A 13,243-nucleotide genomic window follows, 5' to 3' on the forward strand; every position below is an offset into this window, starting at 1 on the left:
TCAGGCCGAGAGCGCCGGTGTTTGATCACAGACAGCTTTCCGGGTCATGTGACCAGCAGGACTAAACCGCTTCTGGCGCAATGGGACACCGCGGCAGAAACCAGAGCACACGGAAACGCCATTTACCTTCCCACCGCAGCGGTATTTATTTATCTACTTGCACTGGTGTGCTTTCGAACTCCTCAGCTGGCAGGAGCTGGGCCAGAGCAACAGGAGCTCATCCCGTCATGGGGATTCGAACTGCCAGCCTTCTGACTGGCAAGCCCCAGAGCAGGGGTAGGCAACCTAAGGCCTGTGGGCCGGATGCGGCCCAATCGCCTTCTAAATCCGGCCTGCGGACGGTCCGGGAATCAGCATGTTTTTACATGAATAAAATGTTTCCTTTTATTTAAAATGCATCTCTGGGTTATTTGTGGGGCCTGCCTGGTGTTTTTACATGAGTAGAATGTGTGCTTTTATTAAAAATGCATCTCTGGGTTATTTGTGGGGCATAGGAATTCATTCATTCCCCCCCCCAAATATAGTCCGGCCCACCACATGGACTGGCCCGCGGTTGAAAAAGGTTGCTGACCCCTTTCCCAGAGGTTCATTGGTTTAGACCACAGCACCACTCATGTCCCTGCATAGATATGTATGAACAGGTCAGCCAGAAGCCCACACACAAGTCCCGCATAGGCTCAAGGAACACACTTACAATTGGGCTGCTGAAGGCCATTTGTGTCGTGCGCGATATACTAGTTCTCAAGGCGGAGGTGGAGCTAAACAAGCGGCTCAAAGACTTTGTACTCTGGAAATAACCCGATTTGCAGGTGGAAAACCTTGACGGACGCTTCAAAGAGGAATATGAAGTGCGTATTCCTTCTTCATCTTCTTCATCATCATAATCTAGGTATGATTCTAGCCTCTTAGCTAGACAGACAGAGAGAAAGAGATCACCCACACGATTCTTTAAAGTAAAATAGTGAATCTATGACTGGTCCCATATTCTCAACCCAAGGAATTCAATGTATTTATTAGTTCTGCCCCCACCTTTCCTGCATCATGGAGCCTCAGGTGGTACGAAATAAACAAATACAGCCATTATGAGCAGCAGCTATGTGCCGCACGCCACTTGCCGCTGGTCTTTGTATTATGACCTTCGAGATACTCAACTGGACCTCCATTTTAGCAGTCCCAAGTCAACAGTGAAAGCAAAAGCAAGGAATTCCTTGTCCTAGTGGACTTCCTCCCATGAATTGTACAGTCGTACCTTGGTTTTTGAACAGCTTATTTCTTGAACATTTTGGCTCGCGAACACCGCAAACCCAAAAGTGAGTGTTCTGGTTTTCGAACGTTTTTTGGAAGCCCAATGCGGCTTCGGCTTGAGTGCAGGAAGCTTCTGCAGCCAATTGGAAGCCGTGCCTTGGTTTTTGAACGTTTCTGGAAGTCGAACAGACTTCTGGAATGGATTCCGTTCAAGAACCAAGGTACGACTGTATTTGGCATTTGACATGGGGGGGGGGGAGTCAAAACTCAGATCTACAACCAAGGATCCTCTTCTATTTACCAAGTTACAGAATTACGAAGAGCTGCAAAACAACAAAAACAGTGACTTCCCATCTCTATTTCTTTCTTTAATAGCGGTCAGAAATATTCTGATGTGATTATAATATTCAGGGGTTGGGTTTTTTAGCAGGAACTACCACTCTGGGCAGCTTCCAACATATATAAAAACACAAAATCCACTTATATCTGTAATCAATACAGTTGTGGCCATTTCTAATCCAGATCATTGTCTGCTTGAGTTTATTAATCATATCTTACATTTAGCCACTGCCCAGGGTGGGGTGGGAAGGCACTGTACATGGGTAAACAAACAAACAAACAAACAAACTTCATAGTGAGTTCCCCCACCTTTTTCTCCAGAAAAAAAGCACTGATAGTATTTATATGATATGTGCTTGAATCTTCAACAATGCCATCTTTTGCTGCATGCATATCCTAGCAGTATTACTGAAACTTGCACACAAAGCTTTCCAGAGTTATATTTCTGGCATTTGCTTGTTTGATTTCAACCAATTTCCCAATGCAGCCACTGGAGGGCATCGCCGTCTTCCTAAATGAACGGCCTCAGATACACCGGCCAGTTTACATGGGGACTGCGCAGTGAGTCATCCTCCGTTGTCATGGATTTGGTTTGTGATTTCATGCAGATTTAGGCCTTGCTGCTTGAAAGGGCAAACTTCTTCAATGATCACCGCAGAGCTAGACTGATTTATAAAGTACATCTAGTACATGAACGAGCACAGCTTAATTTACCCAATACGAGCCTTACTGATAAATATGTATATATATGACTGAATGGATGAAAACCTGCAATATGCATGTTTACAGTTTCATAGAATCATAGAATCATAGAGTTGGAAGAGACCACAAGGGCCATCGAGTCCAACCCCCTGCCAAGCAGGAAACACCATCAGGGCACTCCTGACATATGGTTGTCAAGCCTCTGCTTAAAGACCTCCAAAGAAGGAGACTCCACCACACTCCTTGGCAGCAAATTCCACTGTCGAACAGCTCTGACTGTCAGGAAGTTCTTCCTAATGTTTAGGTGGAATCTTCTTTCTTGTAGTTTGGATCCATTGCTCCGTGTCCGCTTCTCTGGAGCAGCAGAAAACAACCTTTCTCCCTCCTCTATGTGACATCCTTTTATATATTTGAACATGGCTATCATATCACCCCTTAACCTCCTCTTCTCCAGGCTAAACATGCCCAGCTCCCTTAGCCGTTCCTCATAAGGCATCGTTTCCAGGCCTTGGGACCATTTTGGTTGCCCTCCTCTGGACACGTTCCAGTTTGTCAGTGTCCTTCTTGAACTGTGGTGCCCAGAACTGGACACAGTACTCCAGGTGAGGTCTGACCAGAGCAGAATACAGTGGCACTATTACTTCCCTTTAAGTAATAGTTTCATTTCTATGGTTCCATCCTAATCAAGGTTTTATGAATTTCCTTAGCATGCACAGGGCCCCACGGCAAAGCAGTGTGAGCCTGCACGGGATAAATGGCATACTCCATATTTTTAAGAATTTTGTGTTTACAGGCCCAACAATACCTGTCGCTTTCTAGCGCATCCTTTTATACAGACTACAAGTAATGAGCACAGAACATGAAAAGGTGGACCAAAAAGTGGACTACTAAAGAGATGCCACAGGGACTATAATAAGATGCTCGTCACTGGCTCCCAATACGTTTCTGAGCACAATTCAAAGTGTTGGCGCTGACCATTAAAGCCCTAAACGGCCTCGGTCCAGTATACCTGAAGGAGCATCTAAATCCCCATCGTTCAGCCTGAATACCACTGAGGTCCAGCTCCGAATACCTTCTGGCAGTTCCCCCACAGCAAGAAGTGAAGTTACAGGGTACCAGGCAGAGGGCCTTCTTGGCAGTGGCACCCTCCCTGTGGAATGCCCTCCCATCAGATAAAGAACTACACAACTTTTAGAAGACACCTGAAGGCAGCCCTGGATCAGGTAGTTTTTAATGTTTGATGTTTTATTATGTTTTTACCGTATTGGCTTGAATATAAGTCTCACCCCCCCCCCCAATTCCGACCATGAAAAGTTAAAGTGCGGCTTAAATTCGTGACCTTACTAAAATGGGCTTTTACGATATTGCTGCTGAAACAGACATATAGTAAAATGGAATGGGTGTGAGTGCCTGCGGATTTTTAAGGGGGCGGCTTATATTCGAGTACATTGGTACCTCTGGATGCGAATGGGATCTGTTCCAGAGTCCCGTTCGCATCCTGAAGCGAACGCAACCCGTGTCTGTGGGTCGTGAGTCTCCGCTTCCATGAATGCGCGTGACGTCATTTTGAGTGTCTGCGCATGTAGCAAAACCCGGAAGTAACACGCTCTGTTACTTCCAGGTCACCACGGAGTGCAACCCGAAAATACTCATCCCGAAGCTACTTCAACCCGAGGTATTGTCTTTTTTTTCTTTTACCCCCTTGAATTTTAAAGGTGCAGCTTCTATTTGGGTGTGGCTTATATTCGGGCCAATACCGTATATGTGTGGGAAGCCGCCCAGAATGGCTGCGGCAACCCAGCCAGAGGGGTGGGGAACAACAACAACAACAACAACAACAACAACAACGAGACAGTTGATACTGTTTAATTGTATAGGACAGAAAGCCAAGAGCTGCTTTAGGCACTTCCAAAGCATTGCATACGCCCAATGTGATTTTTAACCACCCCTACACCTGCAACAACAGCATGCTTGATCTATGGGACACGGCAAACGGCTTCTGTTATTCCCAGGGGGGCACTTTCAAAAGTCCCACTGGACACAAGAAACCAGTAGCGTGGGTCCTTCGATTCAGACTAGAGGCAGTGCAATCATCAGCGGCGGAGCAAGCCAATCGGGCGCCTCGGGTAGCGTGCATGCCCTGTGCCCAGAGGCAGGGCCAGCCGCTCATGGGGGTGGGGCGAGCCGGGGCAGGACGCCCTGTGGGTCCTCCAAGGAGTCTCCCTGCCTCCTCCCACTCAGCCGCCCTACAACTGAGGGGGAGTTGGTGGGCGGATCACCTGGGGCAGCGCGGAGCCTGCGGGCGCCCAAGCCATCGCGTCACTCCCAGGAGCAATGCGTGGCCCGAGCGCGCTGCAGGCCCTGCTGTGAGTGCCGTCCAGCATTTTGTCACCCCCCCTCAGTGGTGACACCTGGGGCGGCCTGTCCCCACCGCACCTCCCTTCCTCTGTCCTTGGCAATCATGTACACACACATGCAGAACTAGGGGTCAACAGCCTAAACTTTAGCCTCCTTTACTCAAGAGGTTAGTAACACTGCTTGCAGAATTATTTCCTTCCAAGTAAGAATGTTAAGGAATGCAGTTTCCTAGACTGTTAGTTTAGGAAAGAAACAGCTCAGAAGTATAGCCCACTGGGGGGTTTCCTTCCAAGACTACCGTAGATTCTGGCATATTATGCGACTGGGCGTATTAGACGACCCCCCCAGATTGGCAGCTGCCAATTTGGGGGTTTGTCTTATAAGCCCAGTCTTGTACGCTGGGCAGCAGCAGTGGGCGGGCTCTGTGCCGGGAGAAAGCCATACCCAGCGTATAAGACGACCCCCGACTTTTTAACCTCTTTTCCGGGGTGAAAAAGCTGTCTTATACGCCGGAATCTACGGTACTTGTAGAATTGCAGCCTTAGCAAAGTGCAATCTTTTGCACTTAGGTGTAAGCCAAGTGTGTTTAGGATTGACGCCCAAGACTGCAGTCCTGGCACAAAAGCAGCTTTCTCCCTCAGCCTTACCGTTCTCTTCATGACCATATTCCATCCCTGCAATGCTGCATCTTCGGAAAACCATTTTGTTCTCAGTGAGGGTTCCGGTCTTATCAGAGAAAACGTACTCAATCTGCCCAAGGTCTTCGGCAATATTCAGCGATCCACACCGGATCCCGGTGTCCGTCGGTTCATGGTACAAATCAAGATCATTCCGGATGAAATAGATTTGCCCCAATTTGACAAATTCAATGGAGACATAAAGAGAAATCGGGATCAAAACCTGTCAAGGCAAGAAGCGGATTTAGTATGGCTTGCTCACGAGGTCAGTGCACCAGAAAATGAACCCGAAATCCTAATATGAGGGGGTAAGGTTGATCCGACAGGGATCACTGAGACTCGGTGGAATGAGACTCATGACTGGAGTCGATTAGCGGAAGGGTGTCTCTTGCTAAAAATCAACAGAAGAGGGACAGTATGGCGTTATCAAAAATAAGTCATCCTAGACCAACTACATCTGTTGTTTCGATAGTTACTGGTTTGGCAGACCGTGAGAAGGCCGTGGGCATAGTGTATCTTGATTTCAGCAAATCATTTGAGAAAGTCTGTCATAGGCTTGCCAAGATTAATGTTAGGTTAACTTACAGCTGGTTGAACAACTGCACCCAACTACTGCTTGTTAATAGAGCTACATTAACTTGGATAAAGGTCCCAAGTGAAGTGCCACAGGGTTCTTTAAGTGACTTGGAAAAGGATGTAATAGAATAATAATAAAAAAATTTATTTATATCCCGCCCTCCCCAGCCAAGACCGGGCTCAGGGCGGCTAACACCAGATATAAAAACAATTGATTGAAATGCAACTTAAAAATAAGATTAAAATGCAACATTAAAATGCAGCCTCATTGCAGTAGAAACTCAAATCAAAAACTTTCTTGGGGATGAAAACGTCAAGTCTTCACCAAGGCCAACTACCCAGACTGGTCCTACATGGGCCAGAAAAAAGCCAGGCAAGTCCCCAATTAGGAGTTCCATCACAGAAGGAGAAAGGAAAAAGGAAAGGGGGGGGGGATCAAGTTGATTCCAAGCCAAAGGCCAGGCGGAACAACTCTGTCTTACAGGCCCTGCGGAAAGAAATCAGATCCTACAGATGTTTATCAGATCCTGTAGCCAGATGTTTATCAAATATGCAGCTGATACAAAGCTGGGACAACCAGCTTGGCAGTAGACAGAACCAGGATTAAAATAAGAACTCAAGACTGTTACCCAACTATGATGTAGGTGTCTCCCCACTAATGCGGGGGTTACATTCCCAGGTGGTACATGTAGACGTGAAATCACATACAGTGGGGAGCACCGTCTAAAAAGCTTGTAAACATCATCAAAACCTCTGGGAAACCTTGAAAAACACTATTAAAAATGAGACTGAAAGGTTGGTGCAAATGCTCCTGGATTGGTAGTTGGTTTTTCTGCTCTATTCAGGCCGTTTTTGCCCTTTTTTGCAGTTAAAATAGATTGATTTAATTATTTCCCAGCACTGCACGTATACGCGCGGGAGTCAAACACACGTAAGCGAGGAGACCTTTGTATATGCAAAGTCCTGAATTTAGCTACAAAAGAACAACGAGAATGTATAAAAGATCTAGGCCAGGGATTACCATTGTGGTGTCATCCAGATGTTGTCGACTATGAAACTTATAGGTGATACAGCCATCATTCCTGCCCATTGGCCATGCTGCCTATGGCCAACAGCAGCTGTAGTCCACAACATCCCAAGGGCAGCCCATTGGCTAATCCTGATCTAAGCATCTCAGCTGATCCTAAATTGACTATGAGCCACCCGAATAACATGAGTGCTGAAAAAACACTAATCCAATTTTTGGCTGCTTTTCCAGTAGTACAATGCCCAGATCACAAGAGGCAGTAGTTCCGTTCTATTTATAATTATTATTATTTCTGTACTCCTCAGTTGCATCCAGAGTACTGCCTCTAGGTTCAGTGCGCCACATTTTAAGAAGGGTGCGGAGAAACAAGGGGGCGTCCAGATGGTTGGATGGCCATATGTCAGGCAAGTTGCACCTTGCATTACAGATCCTGCACTGAGCAGAACTAGACAAGCTCCGATATCCCTTCCACAGTTCTACAATTCTTAAAAAAAAAAAAAAAAAAGCAGCTCTGGAACACACCTACTAAATTCAAGTTACTTTGGCTTTCTAGAACAGTAGTACTAAAGAACGCAGCACCAACCAAACCATGAACTTACCTGCAATAAAATTATCATTGTCCAGAACATAAAAAACGCTCCCATTGCTGGAGCAATTTGCTTCCCGCTACTATAGAGAGGTGGGTCTGGATGGGCACCTAGCCAAAACCCGTGACCTTTTTAAAAAGAAGATAAAGAATCCATTAACAAAATCAAAACTATGAATGGCACTGCGTTCCAAGGCAGTGACCAGAGTAGTACAGGCTTCCCCAACCTGGTGCCTCCTCCAGAAGTTTTGGACAACTCTCGTCAGGCCCTGCAGATCTGGAGGGCACCAGGTTGGAGAACGCAGACAACAAAGTTATCAATCAGCTTCTAAACTGCCCTGGCTTTATATTTTAAAAATCATCTAAAAAATAAGCTGATGAAGGTTGCAATCCTATACATAAAAGTAAAGTTAAAGGTACCCCTGACCGTTAGGTCCAGTCGTGGACAACTCTGGGATTGTGCGCTCATCTTGCTCTATAGGCTGAGGGAGCCGGTGTTTGTTCACAGACAGCTTCCGGGTCATGTGGCCAGCATGACTAAGCCGCTTCTGGCGAACCAGAGCAGTGCACGGAAACGCCATTTAGCTTCCCGCCGGTGCGGTACCTATTTATCTACTTGCACTTTGACGTGCTTTCAAACTGCTAGGTGGGCAGGAGCATGGACTGAGCAACGGGAGCTCACCCCGTCGCGGGGATTCGAACTGCCAACCTTCTGATAGGCAAGTCCTAGGCTCTGTGGTTTAGACCACAGTGCCACCCGCGTCCCCCAATCCTATACATGCTCCCTGGTTAAAAAACTCTCACTAGATTCAGCATGACTTTTTTTTCTGAGCAAAAATGCCTCAGAGCACATGGTACTATTAACTTGCTATACTTTCAGAAACCTATAACACATTCAGATGCTGTACATTTAAAGCAAACCCCCCCCAAAAGAATCATGGGAATTGTAGTTTACCCCTTCACATAGCTATGGTTCCTGGCACCCTTAATGAACTACAGTTCCCAGGGTTCTTTGGGGCAGAGCCGTGCGCTTTATATATACAATGTGGATGAAAAATCATGCAAGGCTTGTGTTATTCACTTTATTTAAACACCAGCAGAACAATGAAATAAGTATTCAAGATTTCAAAGCAGCTGCAGCTGTATTTATATAATCTGATGCCTGATCATTGTAACCGGTGATAGCAGGAATCAAACCTGGGAGCTTCTACAGGAAAAACATGTGCCTCTACGTTATGATGGCAAATGAAGCCAGTGATACTTTCATAGCAGCCCCATCTGCATTATACACTGAAAGCAGAATCAGGCATTCAGCAAAGAACCCTGGGAAATGTAGTTTGTTAAAGGTGATATGAGAGTTGTTAAAGGTAAAGGGACCCCTGACCATTACGTCCAGTCTTGGCCGACTCTGGGGTTGCGGCGCTCATCTCGCTTTATTGGCCGAGGGAGCCGGCGTACAGCTTCTGGGTCATGTGGCCAGCATGACTAAGCTGCTTCTGGCGAACCAGAGCAGCGCACAGAAATGCCGTTTACCTTTCCGCCGGAGTGGTACCTATTTATCTACTTGCACTGGTGTGCTTTCGAACTGCTAGGTTGGCAGGAGCAGGGACCGAGAAACGGGAGCTCACTCCGTCACGGGGATTTGAACCGCCGACCTTGTGATCGGCAAGTCCCAGGCTCTGTGGTTTAACCCACAGCGCCGCCCGCGTCCCTGTCATGAGAGTTGTTAGGAGACCCTTATTCCCCTCAAACAGCTGATTTCCTAGAGGTCCCTGGGAAGAGAGACTGGCTGTTAAACCATTCTTGAGAACTGTAGCTGGGAACAGGGGCCTCCTAACAACTCTCAGGACCTTTAGCAAACTATAGTTCCCAGGATTCTTTGGGGGAAATCCGTGACTGTTAAAAGACTACAGTGGTGCCTCGCAAGACGAAATTAATTCGTTCCGCGAGTTTTGTCGTCTTGCGATTTTTTTCGTCTTGCGAAGCACGGTGTCGGAAAAGTTTTGGAAAAGCTTCAAAAATCACCAAAGTCTTCAAAAACCTCAAAAAAGGCTACCACACCGTGTGCTATGAGTTGCTCCTCGAAGTCAAGTCGCAACTGTATTAACGGTTTTAAGAAAAAGGAAACAAACTTGCAAGACGTTTCCGTCTTGCGAAGCAAGCCCATAGGGAAAATCGTCTTGTGAAGCAACTCAAAAAACCAAAAACCCTTTCGTCTAGCGAGTTTTCTGTCTTGTGAGGCATTCGTCTTGCGAGGTACCACTGTACTTCCAATGTATGGCACAGATACGGCCACTGTAAATCATACAACTAAATGCGGCGCTTCAGAATAGAGCTCTCCATAAACGGGAGTCAAATAGAGGACACTTAGGATGCAGATTGAACCCCTATTGTCCCATCTGCAGTGTTGAAATAAGAATCGGTTGCCAGTCTGGTCAACTTCCGTGCATGGAATCCCAGTGGGGAGAGACGCCATTTTGCTTTTCACCTCAGGCAACGTAAGGTCTTGGGACCCAAAAAATAAAAATAAAAATGCTAAACTCCATTAGAAAAACCCTTAAAGCATAGAGTCCCAAACAGACGTATAGAGAGAGAATATCCTATTTTGTAGAGTGGATCTTAACTCTTCACTTACCCACGGCCCCTATAGAGCACATCACAACTAGAAGCAGAACACACCAGATGATGTCTTTGTTTACGCTCTTCTCTAGCTTACTTCGCTTGTACCGAAGCCCTGTGTTGTTTAACATTGCCTTGGTTTCGTGACCTTTCGACAACACAAAACACGTCAGAGCTTTTAATGCAAACTGAAACAATTAAAACTGCACCCCGCCGGGGCCAAGGATAGACACTGATTGTTATAACTTTTGCAAAATTTGGCCACCGAGGCCCATGATGCTTACTAGATACAAATGGCCGCTTGGACTGGAGAAGGGTGGAGGAAATCCCAAGGGCCAAAATTCCCTACTTGGACGCCTGATGGTAGCTACGCAGAGTCAGCATATAGCCAGGCAGGCAGAAATCAAAGCTGCAGAAGGCCTGTGGTAGCTTAAGGAAGTAGTTTGAGTTAAATAATGGGCTGGGGAGGAAGTTGCTTCTTCAGACAGTCACACTGTGTCATCTGCGCCAGACTGATTCCTTGGGCTTTCCAGTTGCCCATCGCTACTCCCATTTGACCAAGAAGTAAAACAAAAACCAAAACCTGGATGCTATGCAAATAGGGGCAGGCTCTGTTCCCAGTAGCTCCTTGGAAAGAGGGCATTTTTGTTTATGGTGCCCTAGTTGTCAAACACACACACACTCTCCAGGGAGGCTAGCCTAGAGCCTAAGACATTAACGTCTGTTACATGCCTGGCAAAATCCTTTTTATTTCCCAAGGATTAACAACTTTGCAGTTGTTGTTTTTTTAACCCACTATGATAAAATTATAGCACTGTGCTTTTTATTGCTGTAAACTGTTTTATGGCTATGAAATGCCCAGGACATTTTGAACTGGAGGGGGGAACAGGAATGTTTTAAATATTGATCTTTATATAAAGAATTCTGTGGAAGAACTGGGAGGAGGGGAAATTGATGTGAGGAGACACTGATTTTAGGAGCCTTTGCTATTTATTGGACCTCCCTTCCAACCTTCACTTGGCATCATAATGGATTAATCCTCTATATTTAACAGTTACACCCCTAGAATAGACTTTATCGCACAAAGTATTAGGCTGCACCAAACCAAATCCTTAGAGCATTATTTTTATTATTACTTATTTTTTATTAAATTTGTGTCCCACCCATCATCTGTAGATCACGGAGCGGTTTACAATATGAAACACATAGCAAAAATAAGAACAATGACAAACCAATAATCCACCCTCCCACTTAAAAAGGGCATCAGATATCAATCAGCCCCAAGGCCTGGATGAAGAGGAACTTTTTGCCTGGCGCCTAAAGATATGTAATGAAGGCACCGGCCAAACCTCCCTGGGGAGAGCATTCCACAGGAGTAGAATCCCCTGAAATTCACTGGCATAAATTGGCAATGGGTTTACTCTGAGTAACGTTGTGGACAACCCTTTGTGTTTGCCAGGGATGGCAATGAACAGCTTCATTTCTCAGGCTGTGCAAACCAGCGATATCTAGCCAGGGCACTGACCTGCGTACACCACAATGCCAACAACAACTGTTGTATTTCTGATGGTGCATCCTCTCATCAGCAAGTTGTCCTTGCTCAGGCCCACTCGTTCATTATCTGGGTGCTCCCTGTAAAGACAAATCCAGCTGTGATGGTTATTTGCCTAGAGACACTCAAGACGCACTCGTGTTCACAAAGGCTCCGCAAACACTGCCAACACCCACGGACAAGACATTCAAAAGAATATATCCTAGAGCAGTCTTTGACAACCTGGTGCTGTCAGGCTGCACTAGCTAGGACTGATGGGACTTGCAGTCCAACCGGTGTCTGAAATTAGCCAGACGCCAGACATATTTTGCTTTCAACCACTTGCAACAAGTGGATATGCCTGGGTGCTAGGACATTGCCACCATCTGGGGATCATTGGATCTAGACGGTTTTCATCGACGAACACGCCACCTTGTAGAATTCTATCAGCTATATTTTATCCGCACACACGGAATGAATTTCTGGAACCAAATGGCTTTTTCTGTGCAGCCTGAGCAGGAGCAGAGACCGTTAAGATAAAGAGGGCGGGATACAACAAAATATATGTGGACTGTCCCAGGATCAAGTGACTTTCCTTCTTTCAGTTCTCAAAGTTGTTAACCTAGTTCAAGGCTGCCATCTGAACTAGAACCAGAAGTTCAACTGAGAATCAATCAGTCAGTCCATCATTTGAAAAACAAGACTTTAGAACTGTCTTGCCCTAAAACAGCAACTAAACATTCCGCTTTTGTGACTGCAACCTTGGCTTAAGGAGCCATTTGTTGCCTAGATTATATATCTGATTTTCAACAAATTCGGAAGACACCAGGTTAGTGAAAGCTGTCCTAGAGCATCTCGCCTGCATTGAAAACATCTCCAAGTGAGGAGGCTTGGTGTGTTTGGGCTAGTGATTGAGAGGAAAGCCTGACAAGGGCTCTTTCAGTGCAATCCCTCATTGGTGTTTGAATTGTAATACAGTGGTACCTTGGTTCTCAAACGTAATCCGTTCCAGAAGTCCGTTCGACTTCTAAAACATTTGAAAACCAAGGTGTGGCTTCCGATTGGTGCAGGCGCCCTGGAAACAATAGCTGACAACCGCATCGGATGTTCGGCTTCCGAAAAACGTTCCAAAACCAGAACACTTACTTCCTGGTTTTCGGCATTTGGGAGCCAAAATGTTTGAGTACCAAGGCGTTCGAGAACCAAGGTTCCACTGTAAATCAAATTCATTGGCATACGGTGTCAGGCCGTGATACAAATACTTTGATAATGTAGCCTAATAATGTAAAGTTGCTAATAAGCTTTCCAACTTCAAGCTGGGAGCCTCCCTTGACTGAAGCCGAGGGCTTTCCATGGGATCAAGAGCTTGCATAGCTGGCAAACAAGATTTGCCAGGAAGCCACTTTGACGAAGGAGTGAAGGCCCAAAAATTCATCCATGAAGGCAATCTGCTGTCAAGTCACATCCCATAACCATTTGTGCCTCCCACCCCAGTCACCTCTGCGACGAGAATAATCATTAGCCAGAAAGTGGCTTGGTATGGCCTGGAGACTGCTAGCTGCTGCTCTTCACTTTAATACGAG

The 13,243-nt window shown here is 46.1% G+C and overlaps 1 protein-coding gene across 1 annotated transcript in view; it reads right to left on the reverse strand.

Moving 5' to 3' along the window:
* The window catches only part of ATP10D (ATPase phospholipid transporting 10D (putative)), a 65,483-nt gene that overhangs the window by 34,060 nt on the left and 18,180 nt on the right, over positions 1–13,243 (reverse strand). The window contains exons 6-11 of the mRNA XM_081022217.1: positions 12,971–13,062; positions 11,655–11,761; positions 10,146–10,277; positions 7,524–7,639; positions 5,292–5,544; positions 695–909 (exon numbers count right to left, since the gene is read on the reverse strand). Of these exons, the coding sequence (XP_080878343.1) occupies positions 695–909; positions 5,292–5,544; positions 7,524–7,639; positions 10,146–10,277; positions 11,655–11,761; positions 12,971–13,062 (915 nt within the window). The remainder of the gene's footprint in view (positions 1–694; positions 910–5,291; positions 5,545–7,523; positions 7,640–10,145; positions 10,278–11,654; positions 11,762–12,970; positions 13,063–13,243) is intronic.

Source organism: Podarcis pityusensis, assembly GCF_964106645.2.
Source record: "Podarcis pityusensis genome assembly, chromosome: 9".
Classification (NCBI taxonomy): Eukaryota; Metazoa; Chordata; class Lepidosauria; order Squamata; family Lacertidae; genus Podarcis; species Podarcis pityusensis.